Source organism: Temnothorax americanus, unplaced genomic scaffold (genome assembly GCF_048541705.1).
Source record: "Temnothorax americanus isolate GAGA-0224 unplaced genomic scaffold, ASM4854170v1 Scaffold56, whole genome shotgun sequence".
In the NCBI taxonomy this organism is placed as follows: Eukaryota; Metazoa; Arthropoda; class Insecta; order Hymenoptera; family Formicidae; genus Temnothorax; species Temnothorax americanus.
The window spans coordinates 989,554-1,010,320 of NW_027509712.1; the positions used below are offsets into that span (position 1 = coordinate 989,554).

General features: G+C 46.5%; 1 protein-coding gene across 3 annotated transcripts; it reads left to right on the plus strand.

Annotated features, from left to right (window-relative positions):
- Positions 1-931: 931 nt before the first annotated feature.
- On the plus strand, positions 932-18,329 carry LOC143904711 (ubiquitin carboxyl-terminal hydrolase 3). 3 transcript variants are annotated; one of them, XM_077419574.1, is made up of 7 exons: positions 932-1,819; positions 1,952-2,402; positions 13,024-13,171; positions 13,492-14,305; positions 14,503-14,748; positions 15,268-15,461; positions 15,979-18,329. In XM_077419574.1, the coding sequence occupies exons 2-7, from the start codon at positions 2,306-2,308 to the stop codon at positions 16,139-16,141; spliced, it is 1,662 nt and encodes a 553-aa protein (XP_077275700.1). In that variant the 5' UTR covers positions 932-1,819; positions 1,952-2,305; the 3' UTR covers positions 16,142-18,329. The 3 variants fall into 3 exon arrangements, with proteins under 3 accessions (XP_077275700.1, XP_077275699.1, XP_077275701.1); XM_077419573.1 differs by having other exon boundaries at positions 932-2,402; XM_077419575.1 differs by lacking the exons at positions 932-1,819; positions 1,952-2,402 and adding an exon at positions 6,383-7,135.
- Positions 18,330-20,767: the final 2,438 nt, after the last annotated feature.

The window sequence follows — 20,767 nt, forward strand, 5'->3', positions numbered from 1 at the left end:
TATTGACCGTGTCGGAGTATCTGGCTTTTTTTTGCGTAAACCTTGATCGTTAACGAAACCCAATGTTGTTCAATTAATAATCTTAGCCGTTCGCGCTCCAAATATTTAAAACAAAGTTTTATTCAAAATTAGATATAGTTTTACTTTGAAAAAAAAAAAAAATTGTATTGATCGAATGATACCTCGATGATACACCGAATACCGAAGAAAGATAAATGATACGATTTACGGAAGCATCGAGGGAAAAAAAACCTCTGTCAACGGCGCGCGTGCGCTCAATCCGCCATTTTAATCGCACTAGAAACGCGTGCGACGATCGTCCGACTCACACCGTGCGCCCAAATACGTTTCAAGCGAAAAGGCCTGTTCTCGTCCGCCGCGATCGCCATGCGAGGCGTTAATCGTCACCCGTGGGTAGGTCCCTCTCTCCTCGTCGATCCTACAATCCGTAGATCTCCGTGCGCGCACACACTCGAGGCGTACGGGGACAATCTCATTTGCGGCACGTGTGCGCCAATGTCAGGATCATCGCCGTTTCGTCGTCGATCTATCCGAGTCGAGTGTCGGTTTTTGTTACGCTCGCGCTGTCACGCGAGTCGCGGCCCCCCGCGACGCGGTGTCGACTCGCGTTTCAATCGCCCTTAAGCCGTTGGGTATACCGTCACCGTTTTGGAGAACTGGTTCCGCCGGCTCGCGATATCTCTCACGACGTCGTACGCGAGGCCGCACCGGGGAGCGGGGTAGGAGGGCTACGACTACATCCCTGACGCGTTGCATCGGTCAGGTCAGGTGCAGCTCGAACGTTTCTCGGCACCCAAGCGAGGCCTCGGTCGTGACGCGGGGATTATTCTCCCGTCTCTCTCTCTCTCTCTCTCGGTGATCTGGTTCTCTAACAATGCGCTCTACGCGGGGGGGAGGGGGACGATGCATCTCCGGGGTTAGCGCGAAATCGAGTTCTCGGCCAAACGGCGGAACGCAACGCCACGGTATCGGGAAAGAGATGCTCCGCTTTTATCGCGCGTCGCGTTCAGCCGGAGCGGTGCGTCCGTCGTGTGATTCGATTCGCATGACACGCAAAATGTCTACCTCGATCGGAAGGCGACGCGTGCAGCTCGTCTCGTGCGCGGCACGATTTTACGGGATCGATTCGAATTAGCTGGGGGAGGCCAGCGGCGGTATAAATTCGCATTCGCGGCAGAAATTCGCGTTCGCGCCCTCGACGAGAGTCCAGCCCTGGTCGTCGGCGATCGAGCGCCGAGGCTGCGCGCGAACCTCTAGGTAGTCCTAGCGCGATCCAAGGCTAGGCTAGGAGACCTAGCGCAACCTCGTCGGCGAGGCGAGGAGAGAGAGACGGAGAGCGAAGTCAGCGAAGGAGATACCGGAGATAGCGGAAGAAAGGGTGCGACACGGCCCGGCCGTGGGAAAGAGAGAGCGCTAGGAACGGCCGCGGCGGCGAGAACGTCGGGTCGGGGCGCGCTCGGGGGACGGGAGAGGAGAGCAGAGAGTCAGAGAGCCCGCGCGCGGGCAGTCGAGAGCGGGCGAGAGCGAGAGTCAGTTCGGTCAGTCGACCATTAGTCGTCTGTGACTCTGGAGGTGGGCCGACGACCACCGGCAGAACCGAGCTCTACGCAGCTCGGTCGCGCTCGGTCGGCAGTCGGGGCCAGTCGGCCGCACCGCCGTTCTCTCCTCTCGCGATCTCGCGCTCGGTTGCTCGCTCCGTTCGCCTCCTCGCTCGTCCGCCCGTCTCCGCTGCTCTCCGCTCGCTCTCGTCGTCGCGCGCCGCCTGCGGCCTGTGCGGCCCGAGCCGAGCCGCCTCTCAGTAAGTCGTACGCTGCGCAACGGGAGCGACGGTCGTCGTCGTCGTCACGCACGTCTCTCCGCTCTCGTAAATTCTTGTCTTTATTTTATTTTATTTTTTTTTTTTTCGTTGCCTCCGCTTCTCTCATCGAAGGCGACGTAATAGTGTCCTCGCTACCACCGCGCTATGTGACGGGATATCACGGGGCCACCGCAGCGTGTACCCCGCCTGCCTCTACCACGCACCACTTTCCTATACCCGGACTTTCCGTCCCGTCGGCATACCCCCTCGCCCTTCGCCGAGACTTACCCTCCCTCCTTCTCCTCCGTCTCCTCCCTCTCCCTGCCCTTTCCCCCTAGCCGATCCCCGTCCACCGCCCCGTTGTGGAAAGAGAGAAAGACGGACTGCCTCGCGAACGTTCGTAACGACGACAACGACGACGGCGACGGGAACGACAACGACGAGGTGGCCACGCGGGCCTCGTGGAAAAGCGTGCCTGGAGAAAACATGGAGTGTCCGCACCTTGCTCAGAGCGTGCGATTTGGCGATGACAACGTAGATGGATCGGGCTGTGCCGTGAAGGATCTGCCGTTCGTCTGCGCAGGTAGGGACTCGTACAAAGCCCCGAGAGCGCCTTGCCTTCTACCGATTCCGAGCCAGCTCGAGCGAGACGCAGAGAGAGAGAGAGAGAGACGGAGCGTTAGAGCGATAGAGATGGACGGATAGACGAATAGGGGAGCCGGCTCGTCTCTCGGAAACCCAGGTCTCTCCTCGCTATTGCATCTCCTTCCCCTTTCTTTCCTCGGCTCGACCCTGTCTCCCGCCGCTCCGTTTTACTCCTCTTCCTCTCGCGAATCCGCACGACACGCGCACGCACACAAGCGACGCACGTTCGCATGCAGCGGCTCTCTCTCTCTCCCTCTCTTTCTCCGTCTCTGCCGCGCGCTCTCTCGTGTGGCTCCTCGCCTCTGCGTTCCGTCTCTCTCGTGACCCAGGCCCCGGCCGTTCCTCTCGCGGCCTTGAGCCGTCGTAGCCGAGACGAGACGGAGCGGATCCGCCGCTGTTTCCCTCGGGAAAAGCGCCGAGACGGCGGGCCGCGCCGCGCCGTCGGCGCTCCGTGTGCGTTTTCGCCGACGGCCGCTTATCGTCGGCCGTCTCGGATTCTCCCCGTTTGACGCACGAAGCAACGAACGAGCAGAGTATATACAGCGGATCGAACTCGTCGCCCGGCTGTGTATGCGCGCATACGTATGCCCACGCTCTCCCTCTCTCTCTCTCTCTCTCTCTCTCTTTCGCGCGCGCGCGCGCGCTCTCGCTCCGAACGATTTGCACGCGTGAGACGCGAGCGAACGAGTGGTACGTGGTACACAACATATGAGTCTGTAGGTGTGCATCGGTGTGCGCTCGCTCGCTCTCGCGCGGCGTGTTCGTGGTCCCATGACTCGTTACGCGCGCGAGAGCGCGACGGCGGCGTGGTTAGTGATGACGGTGGTGGTGGTGGTGTTGGCGATGGTGGAGGTGGCGGCGGCGGCGATGGTGGTGTGCGCGTGTGCATCGTCGTCCTGCTTGGAGTTCTCAGTATGCGCCGTGCGGCCGTCATCGGAAAATCAATACCAGACGGCACTAATCAGCTGGCCCTAAGATCCACCGTCATTAGAACTCGCCGGCTAACGGTTCGCCGACGCCGACGCCGCCGCCGACCGCCGACTCGTCTCGTCCTCGTCTCGTCTCGTCTCGCGGCAATCCCACGTCGGAGAGACGAAAGAGAGAAGGAGCGGCGTAAAAGAAAGGGAGAAAAGATAATAATACGGAAATATATCGTGGAATTGTCCGTGCGGAAATTTCTGATGGGTCGCAGTCGACGTCGATTCTGATGCAAGCGTAGAGAAAGAAGGGGACCCCGACGACGTGTCGTCCGTGCGGAGCGCGGATACATAGGACCTTCGGCTTCGCCGAGTCGGACGGTGACATTGGTCGTGGCCAGCTCCGAGCTATCGATTTAAAGATACACGGACAGCGGTCGTTACAGGGGGAGAGGGAGGGGGGGAGATATACTACAGAGACGCCGCGCCGGGATCGTCGCCGTAAACATTAACTGTTAAAGTTAAAAAGCGAGGCTTTCCTCACCTTCGTAGAAACTCTTTTGGAGCACGGAAGAAAATGGAAGCGTCATTAAGCCGTCATTACGCGTCGGGCGCGTATTGGTTGTGGTAGGGAACGGTTCGTGGCCGAGCCGCCCGCGAAAACGCGTTGACCCGCGGTATCGTCTGCAAACGGTCGTTTGCAGATTACGCAGAACTCGGAACAGCGGATAAGTATTATCGCCGGCCGCTGCGCGAGTTGTGTTAAAGTGGCGGCGTTTACGAGAGACGATGGCACGACACGACCGGGGGCCGGAGTGATAGACAAGAACGGGGGGGGGGAAGGGGGGACGACGATCGCTCGAGAGGAGCAAGCAAGCGTACCGTCCTCGGAGGCCGTGAAATCCTACGACGGCCACGACCGACGGGAGAGGAGGCTCTTCCCCGAATCCTGGTGCCGCTATCCTCACCGTGCTTCGCGCGGCGTGCTCCTTCCTTTCTCTTTATACGCGACCTCGGGACTATATTTATCCGAAGCGTACGTGTTTTTTCTCCCCTTGCGCGTTCGCGCCGTCTGTCCCACCATCTTTTGTCCCGAAACCCCTCCCCCTCCCCATAAATCGGCGCGATTGAAGTCGCAAAGGGTACGGCCCGTGACTCCGCCCGGATAAGCTAATTCCGTTCGGCGATTATCGTCGCTTCGCGATGCTGTCAATATTTCATGTAAATCGATGGATGCCACCGTCAGTTTCTAGGCATCGCTCGCGATGTCCGCTCTCAGCTTTAACAGCAGTGAAATATATTATACTCCCGTTCTCTACTCCTATCTTAGGAAATCCTGGTTGGGCGGAGAAAGAAGACAATTTTGGTTAATTGCGGTTACGAATAACCGCTAATGACAGACTTTTTGCTCGAAAAACAACGGCGATTGCGCGGCGTGTCTCGGAGCGATCAAAGCTCGATCGTGAGAATGCTCGCTCCTCCTCCGAGAGCGAGTGCTTATTAATAAGCCGTAAAATACAGAAGCGATAGATTCATTCGCCGCATTCTTCTTTCCAACGTGATTAGGAATTCTCGATTAGTGCGTGACGAGGCATGTGATACAATAATTGCATCGGTAAAGATCATCTCTCACGACCGATTCTCGCCGAGCCGTTCCTTTTTTGACGCGGAAATAGAACGACAGATAGAGAAACGAGCAACTCGCTTCTGCTACCAGTTTCGTACACACGCGGCTTGAACGACGTTGGTAGAATCGACTGCGATTTCCGAGCCTGCCGCTCGTTACGGGCCAGAGGCCGGAGTCCGGAGTCGCGGTGCGTCTTTCTTCTCACCGCGACACGGATGGTGGGGAGAGACACGTCGGCGTCGGTAGGAAACGTAAAGGAGGGTCCACATTATCGAGCAGAACCGCGAGCCGAACTTCGCCGCGAACCGATCATGCGTCCACATTATCGAGCCGAACCGCGAGCCGAACTTCGTTGCGAGCCGATCATGCGTCCACATTGTCGAGCCAACGGGCTCGCGCGAGGCTCGCGAACCTCGAATCGAACATCAGTGCGAACCATCGCGTACTCACCCCACGAATTTACAAGGATTTTGATGATACGCGGTTTGGCTCGCAGTGTCCCACCAAAAGTCGGTATTTCGACGAAACATCAAAAGATGCTATTTATGATCAGATTACACGCTTTGTCGGATGGTAGACTGGTAGTTAAGCTTCGAGCTAGACAAATAATGACAAAAAACAAAAAATGAACGATGAAAGAAAACGTGAGTAATTGCCCAGTCGCTGTATTTGATTCTATCCACGTATGTGCAGTCTACACGTCTACTGATAGACAAAATGGAATGGTCTGATAAAAAATGTTTAAAATTAATTAGTGATTATGAGCAGAAAAGATTATTATATACGGGACGCTAAAAATCCCAAACATTTATAACAATTAAAAAAATGCATATTTATATTTACAATCGTATTTTTAACGTTGCAATATATATTATAAATTTATTGCGTATTTATCATAGATTTAGAGTATGTGTTTATGCAATATTAAATATAGTTGTAACCACTCTAAATATATAGTTTTATGGTTTGAAAAGGAATTAAGCTTTGAATACAAGAAAATAATAAAAGCACGCATATGTATACACATATTTAGTCGTCTTTACCTGTTTTCATATACTTTTTTATAAGAAGAAATAAGTAAAGAACTCGAATGTGATAGTGACATGTGATAGTGACAAAAAGATGACGACATTATATTGGCATCTCTGCAAAAAGAAAAAGCAAAAATAAAAATGTATGGAAACAGGAAAAGAGGTGAGTGAATATATGTATATGTGCTTTTATTATTTTTCTGTATTCAAAACTTAATTCCTTTTCAAACCATAAAACAAAATTTAGAATTAATATTGCATAAACATACTCTAAACCTGTGATAAATACGCAATAAATTTATAATATATATATTGCAATGTTAAAAAATACGATTGTAAATATAAATATGCATTTTGCATACATGTATTAAGAATTTATATAAATTTTATTATAAATTTCAATACGAGATTTAACTCCAAAAAATTTTAACTCATGTTCGCGGTTCGCGATGGAGTTCGATTTGAGGTTCGTCTGCAAGTTCTGCTCGAGATTCGGTTCGGGGCTCGGTTCGCGGTTTGGCTCGATAATGTGGACCCTGCTTAACAGTCACCACGAGAGGAACAGGCTGCCGTTAATTTCGGGCGTGGGCAACGAAGGGAGAACGAACAGATAGGACAATATAGCTTAAAAATTAAACCTTACGATTTCTAAATCTCAAGTTTGCCGTTGAATCTCTTTAATATTTAATTGTACGCATAAAGAGAAATAGTATTGACGCAAACGTGTAGCGGATGTGAGTGCGATCAAGCATCACTAAATTAAGTTTCTGGTATTTCCGCTGACCTGAACTTCGAGTTTTTCAACGAGTGCGCGGTAAATCAATAGTATTCTCCGTTTTATCCGTGCGTGTTTGCAGAAGTGCGTTTTGCATATCTACGAGTCGCAAATATTTTCCTGCGATTATCTAGCGGCGGACTGTAATCGCTTTAAGAACAAGGAAAAAAATACGATTGGAAGAGACTGAACTAGAAAGCAGGGAAAAATATATATTATTAAGATAGATAAATTGATGGGAGGAAAAGAGGGAAATGATGCCATTATTATTCGAGATAAACGTGAAAAGAGCACGGGTTGATTTCACAGGATCATGCAACTGTAAGTCGGTGATAATAGCGAATCCGAGGCTTATCTTACTTATTAAACGAGAATGACGTTATCTATTAATTAATAGGAGAATAAGAAAATATAGATCGTGGCCCAAATGTCCAGTTGCACTATCAATTTTATTCGTGGCATTCTGTTATATTTGTTGCTTCTCACATTGATGCTATTTTCTTTCTATTGACTGACAATGAGCGAAAGAAAACATTTGTCTATTATTGTGTTTATTGGATAAATAAAGAATATAATTGTCTATCTGATGAAGCTTGGCATAAATCTGACGACGAATTTATAGAAAATAGCTTAAAAGATAGTCCAATATGTTCGACTATATGGTAAGATAGGTATGCAAAATAGAAATGCACATACGATAGGTATACGAAGAGCGACACATCCGTGAATAATATACATCGTGCGGAAGATGATAGATACGACACTGGCGATGAGTCAGTATGCGCGGCTGACGAACGAACGTACACTTTCCTCTTCGCGGACGTTTGATTACTCAACATGGTGCTATCATCGGCGATAGCCACCGGATTCGTATAGTACTTTCGGCTCCAGTTCTGTCGTCACGGCCAGCTGCCAAAGATGGCCATCGACACGCATTAGATGATATCAACATTTTTTGGTCGACAGTATTAATTCTAAAATAACATTGATCAAAGCGTAAACTTTGCCACTTACGATTATCGAAATTACAAATTTTTCAATTGAATAATTATTTTTAATTTTTATTTCTAATTGCCGAATGATTATACTGTCTGAAATTCCTATTTCTAATTAATTTTTACGATTCCCCCCGTGCCTTCTAGCGATAATGATACTTAAGTGCATTGCTTCCGACTGGTGCTCCCAATTAAATTCCGTGACTACTTTATCGCACGGGTATACCATTTTCTCAACGATCAACGTGGCATCGATATTACGCAAATAAATACTTCGAAGTCGAGAGCGTCGAGACTCGTTCTGAGAAATTTTTCCCGTCATATTTATCCCTCCACTCTGCACTCGCGAGGACGCGGCGCGTCGTCGGCGTCGGCGTCGCGATTAGCGCCGCGAGAAACCGGGCGAGAGAGCGGTTCACGCTCGGCGAATCGCGACGTATCCGGCGGTGCGGTGGATCGATTTAAATGCCTCTGTGGAATCGCGCCGCTGCGGTGGTGGTCGCCGCGTGTTTTCCGCGCCGGCTGAGAGCACGGGAGAAGGGGAAGGAGAGAAAGAGAGCAGGAAAAAGAAGTATCGCCCCTTACGCACTATAAAAGGACCCTCGTCCGCGCCGCCGCCCCTCTACCGCCGGTCGCTTTTCCCGTGCTGCTGCTGCTGCTGCTGCTGCTGGTTACTGGTGCAGGCCGCCTACCTTCGACTGCACAACATTGCAAAATCGATAATCGCGTCGTTGCTGATCAGATAGCTCTCGCTGTGAGAGCGAAGACGCTTGTATACTTCGATACCGTTTCTCTCTTGACGTATAGATATAGATACTTTGCGATATCGAGCACTCTTTTCGGCGCAGACGGCTTTGTCTTTCCCATGGCGGACGTTAGTGAGATGTTCGTAAAGCTTGCTAGGCTGCACGACACGCGGATGCACGAAAAAGTTTTGACAGTTCTTTTAAGCTAAATATGATACAGAAAAATGTATTAAGATATTTTATAAATATTAAATATTTGGAGCAAATGAAAGATATGTGTCACTTTCGTAATACTTAATTTGAATCCGGATAGTTTGTATGGAGCATTCGTCCAATTACTTATTTTACTAAAGATTATAATTATACATATATACCGAATTTAATTAAAATGTAAGATAATACAAGATAATAATTCGGTCACTTTTGGAGGCTACAATTGCAGTTATATGTATGTACATATTTTCGAAGTCAACAATCGATGCTTGACCGAACAATTGTCGCGCTTCTATCGGCGAATTTCTCTTCGACGCTCTTTCAATCGTCTTGCAATAGGTCGTCGACGGGGGGATGCTCGATGACATCGACTTTCGGGTGACAACAACGACGATGTCATCGGCGTAGACGTGACGGAATCGAACATTATATGGTGAGATAAAGGGGAAGAAAGCTATCTAGCGTAGTTGTCCCTTCGAGAGTAGATACTTCCTCATTCTCGTACTTTGACGTTATTTCACGATTCTACCGCGATCGACACTTTCGATTTCTGGTTCACCGCTGACGCTCGTGCGCGTCTCCACGCTCGCTGACGCAATTCCCAAAAATAATTCTCGGAGTTTAATCATCGACCGTGTCACTGTTTCTCTTGAGGATCATCGCGTGATTTGTGATCGAAAACCCGTGAATTGAGTGTGTTTACAACGCGAGCACAATCCTTGCGTGTTACTAGTACATTTTCATGTTTCTCTCTATGCCTACGGACGATGATGAAATGATTTTGAAGCAGCGTAAAAGCAAAATTTTTATTTAACTTCAATTATTATACATACAAGATGCTCTTATATGATTTTTCTCAAAATTTTGAAGATTTTCCATTTAATAATGATTTCTTTTTTCAAAAAGTACTTTAAACTTTATCGTACAATATTTGTTGCTACTTTTTAACGTGCGAGACTTTAAGTAGCTTTGTACTCGACTTTCAACGTGCAAAATGATGAAGAAACAAGATCCGTTCACACTTAAATGAGTAATAAGATTTTGTTATTTAATCACTTCCCTCTTGTTCGTCATCGTTACATCGCTCGCAATAATAGTTAATACTCTGACGATCCACGAGGAACATCCGCGTGCGCGAGGATCTACTCTAGATTATTCTATTGAACAAGCGGACATTGAACGAATGAACGAACGTGCTGTACAAACGACGTCGCGTATGTTGTAAAAGTTTATGCATTTTTCGACCGATAACGTTCCTCGTTACGTTGTTCGTTATCGCGATGACATATTGAACATTCGCAGCTGCACTGCCATATCGTTCCATGCCGTCCACGTCGTTCCAACGACAGCGATTTATTTTCAGACATCAGCAATAATAACGTGTTAAACAACATTCCTTCTTTATCCATATGCTGATAATGTTGGAGTTGTAATTTCGATCAGACGATATAAATGTAATTCGTATCCTCTGTTCGGTTAATTAACCCTTCGCTGGTAACGTCTTTTTCGGCACTAAATTTAATCGGCGAAATTAGTTTCTTTTCACGGATCGTACTTTTTATTTATGCATCCATTATGGTCTATAAGTATATAATATACATGTATATAGAGAAAATTAATTTAAAATTAATATATGTATCATTGCACTGCGCAATTTAATATGAACAATAAGATTATTGATTTGGCGATATTTACGCTATCAATCTATATATATCGCATTAATATAATTTATATTTACAATATTAAACAGCTTGTCCGGTGCTATATTGTCTGCTTAGGAATCTATACTTTTTGTTTGCTTTCGACAATTCTAAGAGAATTATAAAAAATACTTCAAATAATTATATAAAAAATACTTTTTCGTTATAAATTTTTGCAATCTTTAAGGGAAACTTGTCATTCCAAGCAAGATTTTATCGCGGGCCAAACTTACTCGGTTTCACTTGTTCCTATTCTTCGTCAGATTCTCATAGCAACGAGTCGCTGATTAAAACGTGCCGATAGAGCACTCCGGTATGTTTTTAAGGCTTCCTACTTCGGCACCGAAAACGAACACGATAGGAATGACCTTCGAAGATCGAATTTCCGGGCACGGACTTTCGGCGTTTCACTTTTCGCACGTTCGCGCTTTTTAAATTCCATTCTATAGGGGAATGTCTCCTTTTTTTCCCCCGTTGTATAAAAATGACGTTATTTGCGAATACCAAAGAATGACGCAACCGTTTTGGCAAAAATTCGAAGATAGATTACGGCGAACCTGAATGCGAATTTGAATCCGTCTGCATATGCGTTGCATAAGTAAAAAGCGCTGACGGATTTGCCGCCTTCCGATGTCCTGAATCAGTAAATTCCAGAACCATCCGGTTTTGAGCGCTCGTCATTTTATAATTTTGCAATCGCTTGTCTCTTGTGGTTTATATATCGGGAATTGTATTCTTATTCAGAAAATATAAAAAGATATAAATTGGTTTTTTGTTGATTTTAATACGCACTTTTGCGGAATATTTAAAAGGTATAGCAATCATTATATATATATCTATATATATATCTTTGTTATTACATCAAGTCTTGCTTGCATAGCTATAAAATTCGATGACTTGAGATTTCACTCCTTCTCTCTTGATGTCTGGGAGAGTGCGAATTCATGTTTTCTAGATTCGCCGATTAAAGAAAAGCACAAATCACCGGAAATCCGAAGTTCGATGAAATTCTGAGACATTTTGCGATCGATCGGCTGCGAAAGGGGTGTGTCGAACCTGTGCTCGTTACCGCACCCCTCTTTTACGCGTTCTCTCGAGAATTACGTAAGCTGAGACGAGCCGAAACGACACGGCGCGGCGGTGCCGCGGTGCTGACTCGCAATTTCGTAACCGCCAGATACATTACACCCTGCGACTGGATGGTTGTCGATAATATGCTATATTGTTGACAATTATTTAAGAAAATATACAACGCACTGAAAGCTTATCGCGGCTAAAACTTACGTATGCATCGCTGCATAGCGCTATATATATATGTATATTTAGTACCTTTGTAAAGTTAACACTCCATTGCATTGACAGAATTTCGATATAATAAATAGAGCTTAGGCGTTTTTTTTTCTTCTAAAAATTATATAGAATTCTACAGTTTTGAAGAGTTCTTGTATTAATATTTAAGACGATAGAAAGAAAAATTATGAAACTAGCTGTTAAAATTGAAATGGAAATTTTCCACGTTGCCAAGAGTAACAGATTTTTTTATGGATGTCTGATGATGATTCTTTGAAGTTCCAGATAGTTTCTTGAAAAATCGTTTTGAATTTGTTAACTTAAAGCAATTAGATATCGGGGAATATTCGGTGGCTTTTTATTTAGTGGATAAAAAATTTCTAAATCTCCATGCATGATTTTTTTAAGAAATTTAACATTTTCAAATTCTGCTCAGGGCGGTAAGAATTTTATCTAAAAAGATAAGAGTACGACCGGTTTCTCTAGCAAAAGTCTTTTTGAAACGTAAGAGGCACATTCGCAGAAGAATAAAAACTCTATTAATTATATTAAAGTTCTGAAAACGGGCAATTTTGCAGATTTATATACTTATTTAGCACTAAATCCAGTTATCTCTCATATATCGAGCTTTATCTGTAAGAAGTTTGAATTCGTTGTAATTGTGATAAGAATAACATGGTCACATTTCACGTTAACCATGTGATATGAAGCTAAAGTGATACTGCTGATAATAGAAACACAGCAGACGCGACAATCACTGTTCATATCTCTGCATGCTATAATTCTTCGTGAAATATATTAGAATATTAAGTAACGCACACACACACAAATACGTCAATATTAAATGAATGAATGAAGTACCGCGTAAACTGACTAAACCTGAATTTCCACTTGTATTCCCATCAAAACATTCTTTAGTCTACAGCAACTTCCATCAATATCCATTTATATTTACGAAAGTATGTGATACTTAGGAACAAATGCCTTTTGATGGGATGCATGAACAAAATTTTAATTTATTCAGTTTGATGCAAGAAATCGATGACAATAGAGATATCGTCAACCTAATAATCCCGTTGGTCCAGATTTGATTATGTTTTTACATATTTGCGAAACTTTATTTCAATTGAACCATATATCACAGATTTAATCTCCACGCGTGAAATACGCGTGCCGATTTCTCTATTTCATTAATTATCATATAGCATTGATTGAACTTGTTTAGCGATTGTCATTTTCATGTCTCGTATTATTATCGTGCGTAGTATGCGGCACCGAGAAGAGTCCCTGGCTCTGTCTGCACTGCGGATCCGTGCACTGCGGACGATACGTGGCGGGCCACGCGTTGCAGCATTACGAGACAAATACTCAGCACTGTGTGTGCATTGACTGTGAGAGCCTAGCAGTATTCTGGTGAGTCTCCTTCGCATCCCTTCGCTTTCACCGTTTTCGTATATATACTACCGTCTGTCCACGCTTTGCGAGTCTCTCCTCCATCGAAACTAGTATAATTTCGGAGAACTGAATTTCTGACACGACGAGACACGTGGAAATCTGTGTGTCTCGCGTCGCGCAGATTATCGCGAGATTTATAGATATCTATCTACGGAAACCGATAAATTTGCTAATTAAAATATAAAGTTTTATTTTTTCTCGTGCCGCGATACCGGGACATTAACATACGTTATTGTTGGTTCCTATTGGAAAAAAGGTGCATGTCTCGCTTCTTCCAGTTATACCTGCGACGAATACGTGGTGAACGACACCACGAGCGGTCAGATCGAGAAGATACGGCGCGTCACCTTTCGTAAGGACGAGCACAAGGAGAACGATGAGAGCTGGAGCACGTCGCCGCCCACGACGCCGCCGTCCTCGAGGACGCGCGACGGCGGCGGCGACGATCACGACAACGACGATCCGGACGCCCTGTGGAAGGCGGAGGTGGTCGTGAGGAACTTACGGCCGAGGACGGCGCGCAAGAGGTTACACTCGCTGGACGCCAGCAGCGCGGACAATCGGCCGGCCAAGCGTCGCAGCTCCAAGAGTACCAAAGAGAAAAAGGTCGTCGGGCTGAGGAATCTCGGTAACACCTGCTTCATGAACGTGGTGCTGCAGTCGTTCAACAACATCAGCCACTTCTGCGAGTACCTCACGCAGATGCCGTGTCTCGAGGGCATCGCCTTTGACGAGTCCACGGGGCCGCCCACTCACCGCGGTCGCATCGTGACGCCGGGTCGCGCGAAAGAGATGTCCATGAGTGACGCTCTGCTCGCCGAGGAGCTGCGAAAAGTGCTGCTCGGTCTAAGCTTAGGCGGTTCCAACGGCCAGGCGATATCGCCCGAGTGCCTGTTTCTGGCCATCTGGAAGGTCGTGCCGAGATTTCGGGGCTACCAGCAGCAGGACGCCCACGAATTTCTCACCTACATGCTCGACCGACTGCACACCGAGCTGCTGCAGCTGCTGCCCAGGCTGGGGCACGAGCCTCTAGGTTTGCGCGGCAAGCAGAGTATCGTCACCGCCGTGTTTGGAGGCACTCTTCTTAGCGTGGTAAGTTGAACGGCCGGGCCCTTCCCGGACAGCGTGCCTCGATTGCGCGCGAAAAGAACGTCCTCGCAGCCTCTTTGGCGGGAGGGAATTTCTGCGCTCTCGAGAAAGACTGGTGTCGCTTGCCAAAGTCACGTTCTTCTTCGTTTTTCTTCTTGGGAGAAGCGCGGACGAATTATGGATCGCGTTTCCTCGCGCAGGTCCACTGTATGAACTGTCGTACGGACTCGAAGACGCACGAGCCCTTCCAGGACCTCTCGCTGGACATACCGGACAGACTGCAGAGGAGCAGGACGAAGGAGCAGGAGGAGGTGTGCAGTTTGACTTATAGTCTGACGAGATTCTTCAAGGTCGAAGAGCTAGCCGACAGCGAGCTCTACTTTTGCGATAACTGCATGGGGAAGCAGAGGTCTACCAAGAGGTTCTGGATACACAGGCTGCCTAACGTGAGTATCGTTTTGCGTGTTTTTTTTTTTTTTCGAGACAATCCACATTCAATGAAATTATTTTTAATGCAAGAAAATTCTAAGCTTTCGTTGTTTTTCCGAAAGAAGTTAAAGTCTCTAATTCAGTCTCTAATGTTTTAAATCTATTTTGCACATTTCTACCTCTCTTCTCTAACGTACAGAATAAAAAAAAAAAACTTGATTTGGGATTTCAATTTCAAGAAGTGTCAATGCAAGAAAATTTTTAAGCCTCCACTGTTTTTCCGAAAGAAGTTAAAGTCTCTAATTTTTAAAATCTATTTTGAATTTCTACCTCTCTTCTCTAACGTACATCGACTTTTTTCGACGTCGCTCTAATTTTGCTTAACGTTAGTTTATTCGTGGACGTGCGTGTCCCGATCGATGTAGTTCGCACGAACGAACGTGACCCGAAAAGAGAACTTTGATCGAGCAGAAAAGCAAAGGGGAACGTAGAACGCGGTGATCGATGCTGACACGTTGCTCTTGCTTTTTCCACAGGTGTTGTGCCTTCACATTAAAAGATTTAGGTGGTGCAATTCCTATCGCTCGAAGGTGGACACGCAGGTGGATTTCCCGATGGAGTCTCTCGACATGTCCGCGTTCACCGTACGCGGCGTGACCGGGACGAGATTGGGCGCTCAGAATAGTCATCTTTACGACTTGGCTGCCGTTATCGTGCACCATGGTTCTGGGTACGTTCCCTTGAATAACGCTACTAATTAAACCGGTTGCCCGACGATGAAGACATATTGAAACTTTCCCTGTAATAGTAGTAACTATCGCGCAACGTCGATACACACGATAAGATAACATAGCATTGTCTCTCCTATCGTCTATATTTTGAAATATTACTTCTACCATTTCTCACGAATGTATTTAGCAATCGTTAAATTATACACTGTAATGCTCGCAATCACATTCTTAATTTCGAAAACGAATAAAAAGTTCCTGCTATTGCGTATTTGAACTTATATGCTATTTTCTCAATCTTCGCAGCTAATTAAACATTCCAATTAGGGCTGGTGATTTGCTTCGAAGGCTTCGATATTCGAATTTCGAAGTTAACTTCGAAGTTGTCAAAAGTAACAGCCCTAATTTCAGTCTTTAAATATATATACGCTTGAAATTTAAAAAAAGGTGTTTGCTATTATTTTTCCGAAAAGGACTCGATACCATATTGTATTTACATTGTGAAATCATGTGTTGCAGTGCTGGTACTGGACATTACACTGCCTTCGCCGTGCATGACGGCCAGTGGTTCCATTTTAACGACAGCTCAGTACGGCCGGCGACTACCGACGCTGTCGCTAAATGTAAGCCTTACATTCTGTTCTACGTGCGGAGGGAATTCTCCATTCCACCCCCCTTGTGACGTCGTTTCCCCGATAAGAAGCCCCGTCCCGGCAGCACGAGCCTAGATGACGACGAAGACGACGACGATCAGGACGACGTGGAACGAACGAAAGAAAACTGAGCGAACGTTCCTTGCGAATCTCGAAGCGAGCAAACGAACAGCTAAACGAAACGGAAAGAAGCAAGAGATCGCCGGGTCATGCCTCGAGCGCTTCGAGATCGGAAGACGAAGATTCGTCCGCTTATCGCATATGTTATATCCATGATTGCTCATTGTTGCCAAATCGTACAATCTCGTTAGAAACGTAATTCGTCCGCGTTCGCTATCGCGCCTCGACATGTCGCCGCGACGACCTTTGAGGCGCGATTGGGATAGCCGGCCACAGACATAATTCCGCCGCACGTTAATCGCTCGAGCGCGTCCCTCCTCGCGCTTTATCAGATGATTAAAATCATGCAGCTCTTAAATTAGCTCGATGTCCATCGAAGAAAGGTCGACCGATACAGCGTGCGAGCGTGCTGATACACGTGTCGTATCTTGCCACAGATTGTTCTCACGATTTTTCTCATCACGTCTTTTCCTTCCGTCGGAGACGCCGTAGCCTCTCCGCTCTAAAAGCGTAAAAGAAATATCTTCTGTACAGATTGCTTTGTTTCGTTTATCAATCGAGATTACGGTTTCTATAATTTTTCTACATTATAGTTTAGAAAGTGTTATTGCTTTTTTTGCTCCCTCAAATATCATGTATTTGTAGCCGAGCGATTATTTCACCGATATATTAAGCCAATGTTAAATCATGCATTCTTTTTCATCTATTTGGATTCTCATTGTTAATTTTTTTTCTATTTTACGTTTTATCTTATGGATTTCCTAGATCAGGAACTAGTTTATTTAGATATGTGAGCTTATTGGTTATTAGTAAATACATGCCGTTGGCACGTTCGTCATCTCTATTGAGATGCTCCGCTCCGCGGGTGGCCGCAGATCTTAATTACTCTATGGTTGGAGTTTTTGGGGTAAATCGGTACCTCGAAGATACAATGACGCGGACGGGAGAGTGTGTGTGAAAGAGAGAGAGAGAGAGAGAGAGAGAGAGAGAGAGAGAGAGAGAGAGAGAGAGAGAGAGAGAACATTGCGATGTATGATTGATGTCGAGCACGCATGCGTATCGTGCCAACGTACGTAACATGCATGCGGTCGCGTGGAGGTGCGCGATTGTATGCGAGGCATGTGCCGGTGGACGAAGCTTCTCTTCCTTTCTCGGCGACGACGGGGAGGAGGGAGAGAGGAAGCTAGATAGATAGGAAGAAAGAGAGATAGACGAGAGCGCTCGAGGTGGATCGCGGAAACGCATTGCCTTTAGCGTCGATTTTCTTTACGCTCTTACACGGCGGCCGTCGACCGCCCTGCCCTTACCTTGTTCCCCTCCCCCTCCCCCCGTCTCTCACCCCCCACGATCGAATCGATTAAAGCCCTCCCTCGAATAGCGGAATAATGAATGTAATTGTCGCGTTCCTCGTGTGTAGTGCTAAGGAGAAAAGGGTTTAAAAAAAAGAAGCGCGAAAACGACTGGTCTTCTCGGTAGATAGATCTTTTTCTAGGCTTAGTGCACCGCGGTTTTCCGTCGTCCCGACGGAACCGGAAAGCACGTACTGTATAGGGCCAACAGCGTTACTTCTCAAGCGACAGCCTTATCCTTCCTTCCCTCCCTCCTTCCTTTCCTCCCCTGTCCCTGCAACCTGCGTCTTCTCCGCCGTCCCTTCGTCGTGCATGCGTCCATGTATACTTTCACGCGCACACATACACGACATATGTCATACATTTCATACATATACACGCACACGCATGAATGTATGCATACACAGGTATCCTTATCCTGCCCCCTCACTCGTCCTCTCGCCACCTTTTCCTTATCCCTTCACGAAAGGCTCTCGACGACTCTTATGTGATTATTTAAAGACTTATTTTTTCTATAATGATAACGATAATAATGATAATAAGTTAATGCGTAGCGACGAAACGTTTTATTAAGGCGATAAACTGCGATAATTGCGCAATCTACGGCAAAGACTCTTACTCGTGTATAAACATGACGTACGGAAGTAACAACACACACACATATACACATGGACACACATTAACAATTACTATTGAGAAAACAAATGAATTATGTACGAACGGCGAATAAATAAAGGACATGAATCGACGACGGGCTTCGATTATGTGCCACCGAAGCCATCTCCGGTTTATCAATCCTCGTGATCATCCTAATAAGTACTTTCAATATTGTTTCCTGCGTGCTCTATTTTGAAATACTTCAGCCGATCATGTGGACCATCTAAATTTCCTTTCTCCACCAATAGCGTACGCGTGATTGGCGAACCATTCCGAGGAAATTGTATACAAGACGTTAATTACACGAAGTTGTTGATAAATGTAAATTGTTACGTCCTAATTCCAACTAATTCTATATGTATGTACATACAAAAATGACAAAACGCCGAATGCTGCGCGAAAGTGCAGCGATCTTTTTTATGTAACGATGTTAAACGAATAAAAAAAAATACTTGCAAGTATCGATAGTGGATACTTTCTCTCGGTCGACAATGAAGAACTGGCCGTTGCCATCTGGTGTCTTACGAAGTATGAAATTGCAATTTATGTCTTCACCGCAGTTGAGTGAAAGTATCAGTTGTCGATACTTCCGAATATTTCTGCGATAAAAAGTAATCATTTCTTTCTTTTCTGCAGCAGGGAATTGGATCTCTTCGTTCTCGAGGCTTGCTCCTTTATTGACGAACGATACTTGAACGGCGCGATTATGTGGCATAGTCTCCAACAGAGGCAATCAGTTAGCTCTTCCTCTATTTCTTCAACCTCGGAGATAAAGTTTGACGGAACCTTTCGGTCGATACTCCGTTTATCTTTCCCATCTGGTGAAATTACGTGATCGGAAATTGGCACGTCGTGCTTCTCCTTGGGAGAATTATCATGATTAGACTGAAGATTCTTAGCGAGAAAAATCGAATAGCGATCCTTCGCAGGACTTTTCTCTGATCCATTAGCTTCGTCCTTTCTCTGCTGTGTTTCTTCTCCGTCTTTCTTCTCGAAGGAAGAATTCTTAATGTCCTGCACCCACAGATCATCCCGGTCGTATCGTCTGGGAAGATGTTCCTGAGCGATCGCTTGGAAGCTCTCCGTCTTCTTCGAGGTTTCCCACGAAGAGACGAGCGTAGGCTTCGATCTCGCGGCATGACGATCAATCCAACGATCGTCGGAGCACGTTTTACGAGCTTCCTCTGTCGACGAATCACCCGAGCAACTATTCGTTTTGGAATCCGCTCGACAAGCGTTATTTTCATAAATAACCTTGGCCGATTCCGGAGTCTTGTCATTCGGCCGCTTCGGTGCTTTCCTCAGCTTCGAAAATATTCGTATGAACGCCTTTAGCTTGGATTTCGAAGACATCGCGTTCTCCTTCTTTTCCTGCGCAACGCAGCACAGGATATCCGTCACGGTGTCCTCCATACCCGAAGTGGCCAGTCTCGTTACGCTAGGATGCGTTTTTAGCTGGTAAACGGTCTTCTCTCGCAGCTGATCGTCCATTTTCGTACGGCCGAAATTTTCATCGGGTGATTGATAATCGCTCGCGTCCTCGTGTTTAGCTGACAGCGCTCCCGACGCCTCCGAAATTGTGAAGGGAAAACGTTCTTGGCTCTTCTTCTTCTTCTTCTTCCTCTTTGGCTCGTAATTCAAGTTCAGCATCGACGAAGATATCCTCGCGGCAAAACTAGACAGTTCCTGCGTCCTGTGCACCTGGAACGTCAGGTTTTCTGATTGCGCGATCTTCGTGATTTCCAGATTCCGATCGAGGGTTATCTTGTCGTCGTTAAATTCACCGTCATCGCCAGCACGTCGCTTTCTACCGCCTTTCTGGATCTCCGATGACGAATCAAATTGCTGAGTTCTCAACGGCGATGAATCATACCTTCTTAGTTCGTAATGCTCGTTTTCCTGCAAATATGATCCTTCTGGCATTTCGTCACGCGACACGTAATCTTTGTCCTTCGTATCTTCAGGATTTTCTTCATCATTAATTGACGCGCACTCGTCCTCCGTTCGCCAAGTGACATTCTCCTCCACATTTCTCAACGACTCGATTTGAGACGACTCGGTCTTCTTGTACTTAGACAGACCTGGCGACTCGGTTACGCTCGTAACGTCCATCGTGTCCACGCTCTTCCGGGACGTGCTGCGGTCCGATCTCGACCGTACGTCGTCGTCGATCCTCGCGTAATCTTGACCACTGGGGTAAGCTGCTTTACGGAAGAACACGGGCGGACAACTTTCTCCTTGAAATCTACTCTCGGACAGACGTTGCATTTTGTCGCGACTGTAATCGCCAAACGGCGTGCTTTGGGAACTCCGTAGATTCGAGGAAGTTAAGCTTCCGGGCGCGCGATCGTTGATCTCGAATTCCGCCGTCTTATCGTCCGGCGCGAATGCGCCTCCAGCGATCGCAACTTCAATACCCTTGCTCCTCAGCGATCTCAACGAAGAATCCCGTTTGCAAATTTGAGAGTACGACAAATTCGTTACGTACGGAACGTTGTTTCGTTCGATGAATTTTGATTCCGCGTAATT

Excerpts from the sequence above, each read along its gene's own strand:
- LOC143904711 (XM_077419573.1), top strand. The coding sequence starts at position 2,306 with ATGGAGTGTCCGCACCTTGCTCAGAGCGTGCGATTTGGCGATGACAAC. Across the intron at positions 2,403-13,023 it reads TCTGCCGTTCGTCTGCGCAG|TATGCGGCACCGAGAAGAGT; the intron begins GTAGGGACTCGT and ends TATCGTGCGTAG. Across the intron at positions 14,749-15,267 it reads GGATACACAGGCTGCCTAAC|GTGTTGTGCCTTCACATTAA; the intron begins GTGAGTATCGTT and ends CTTTTTCCACAG.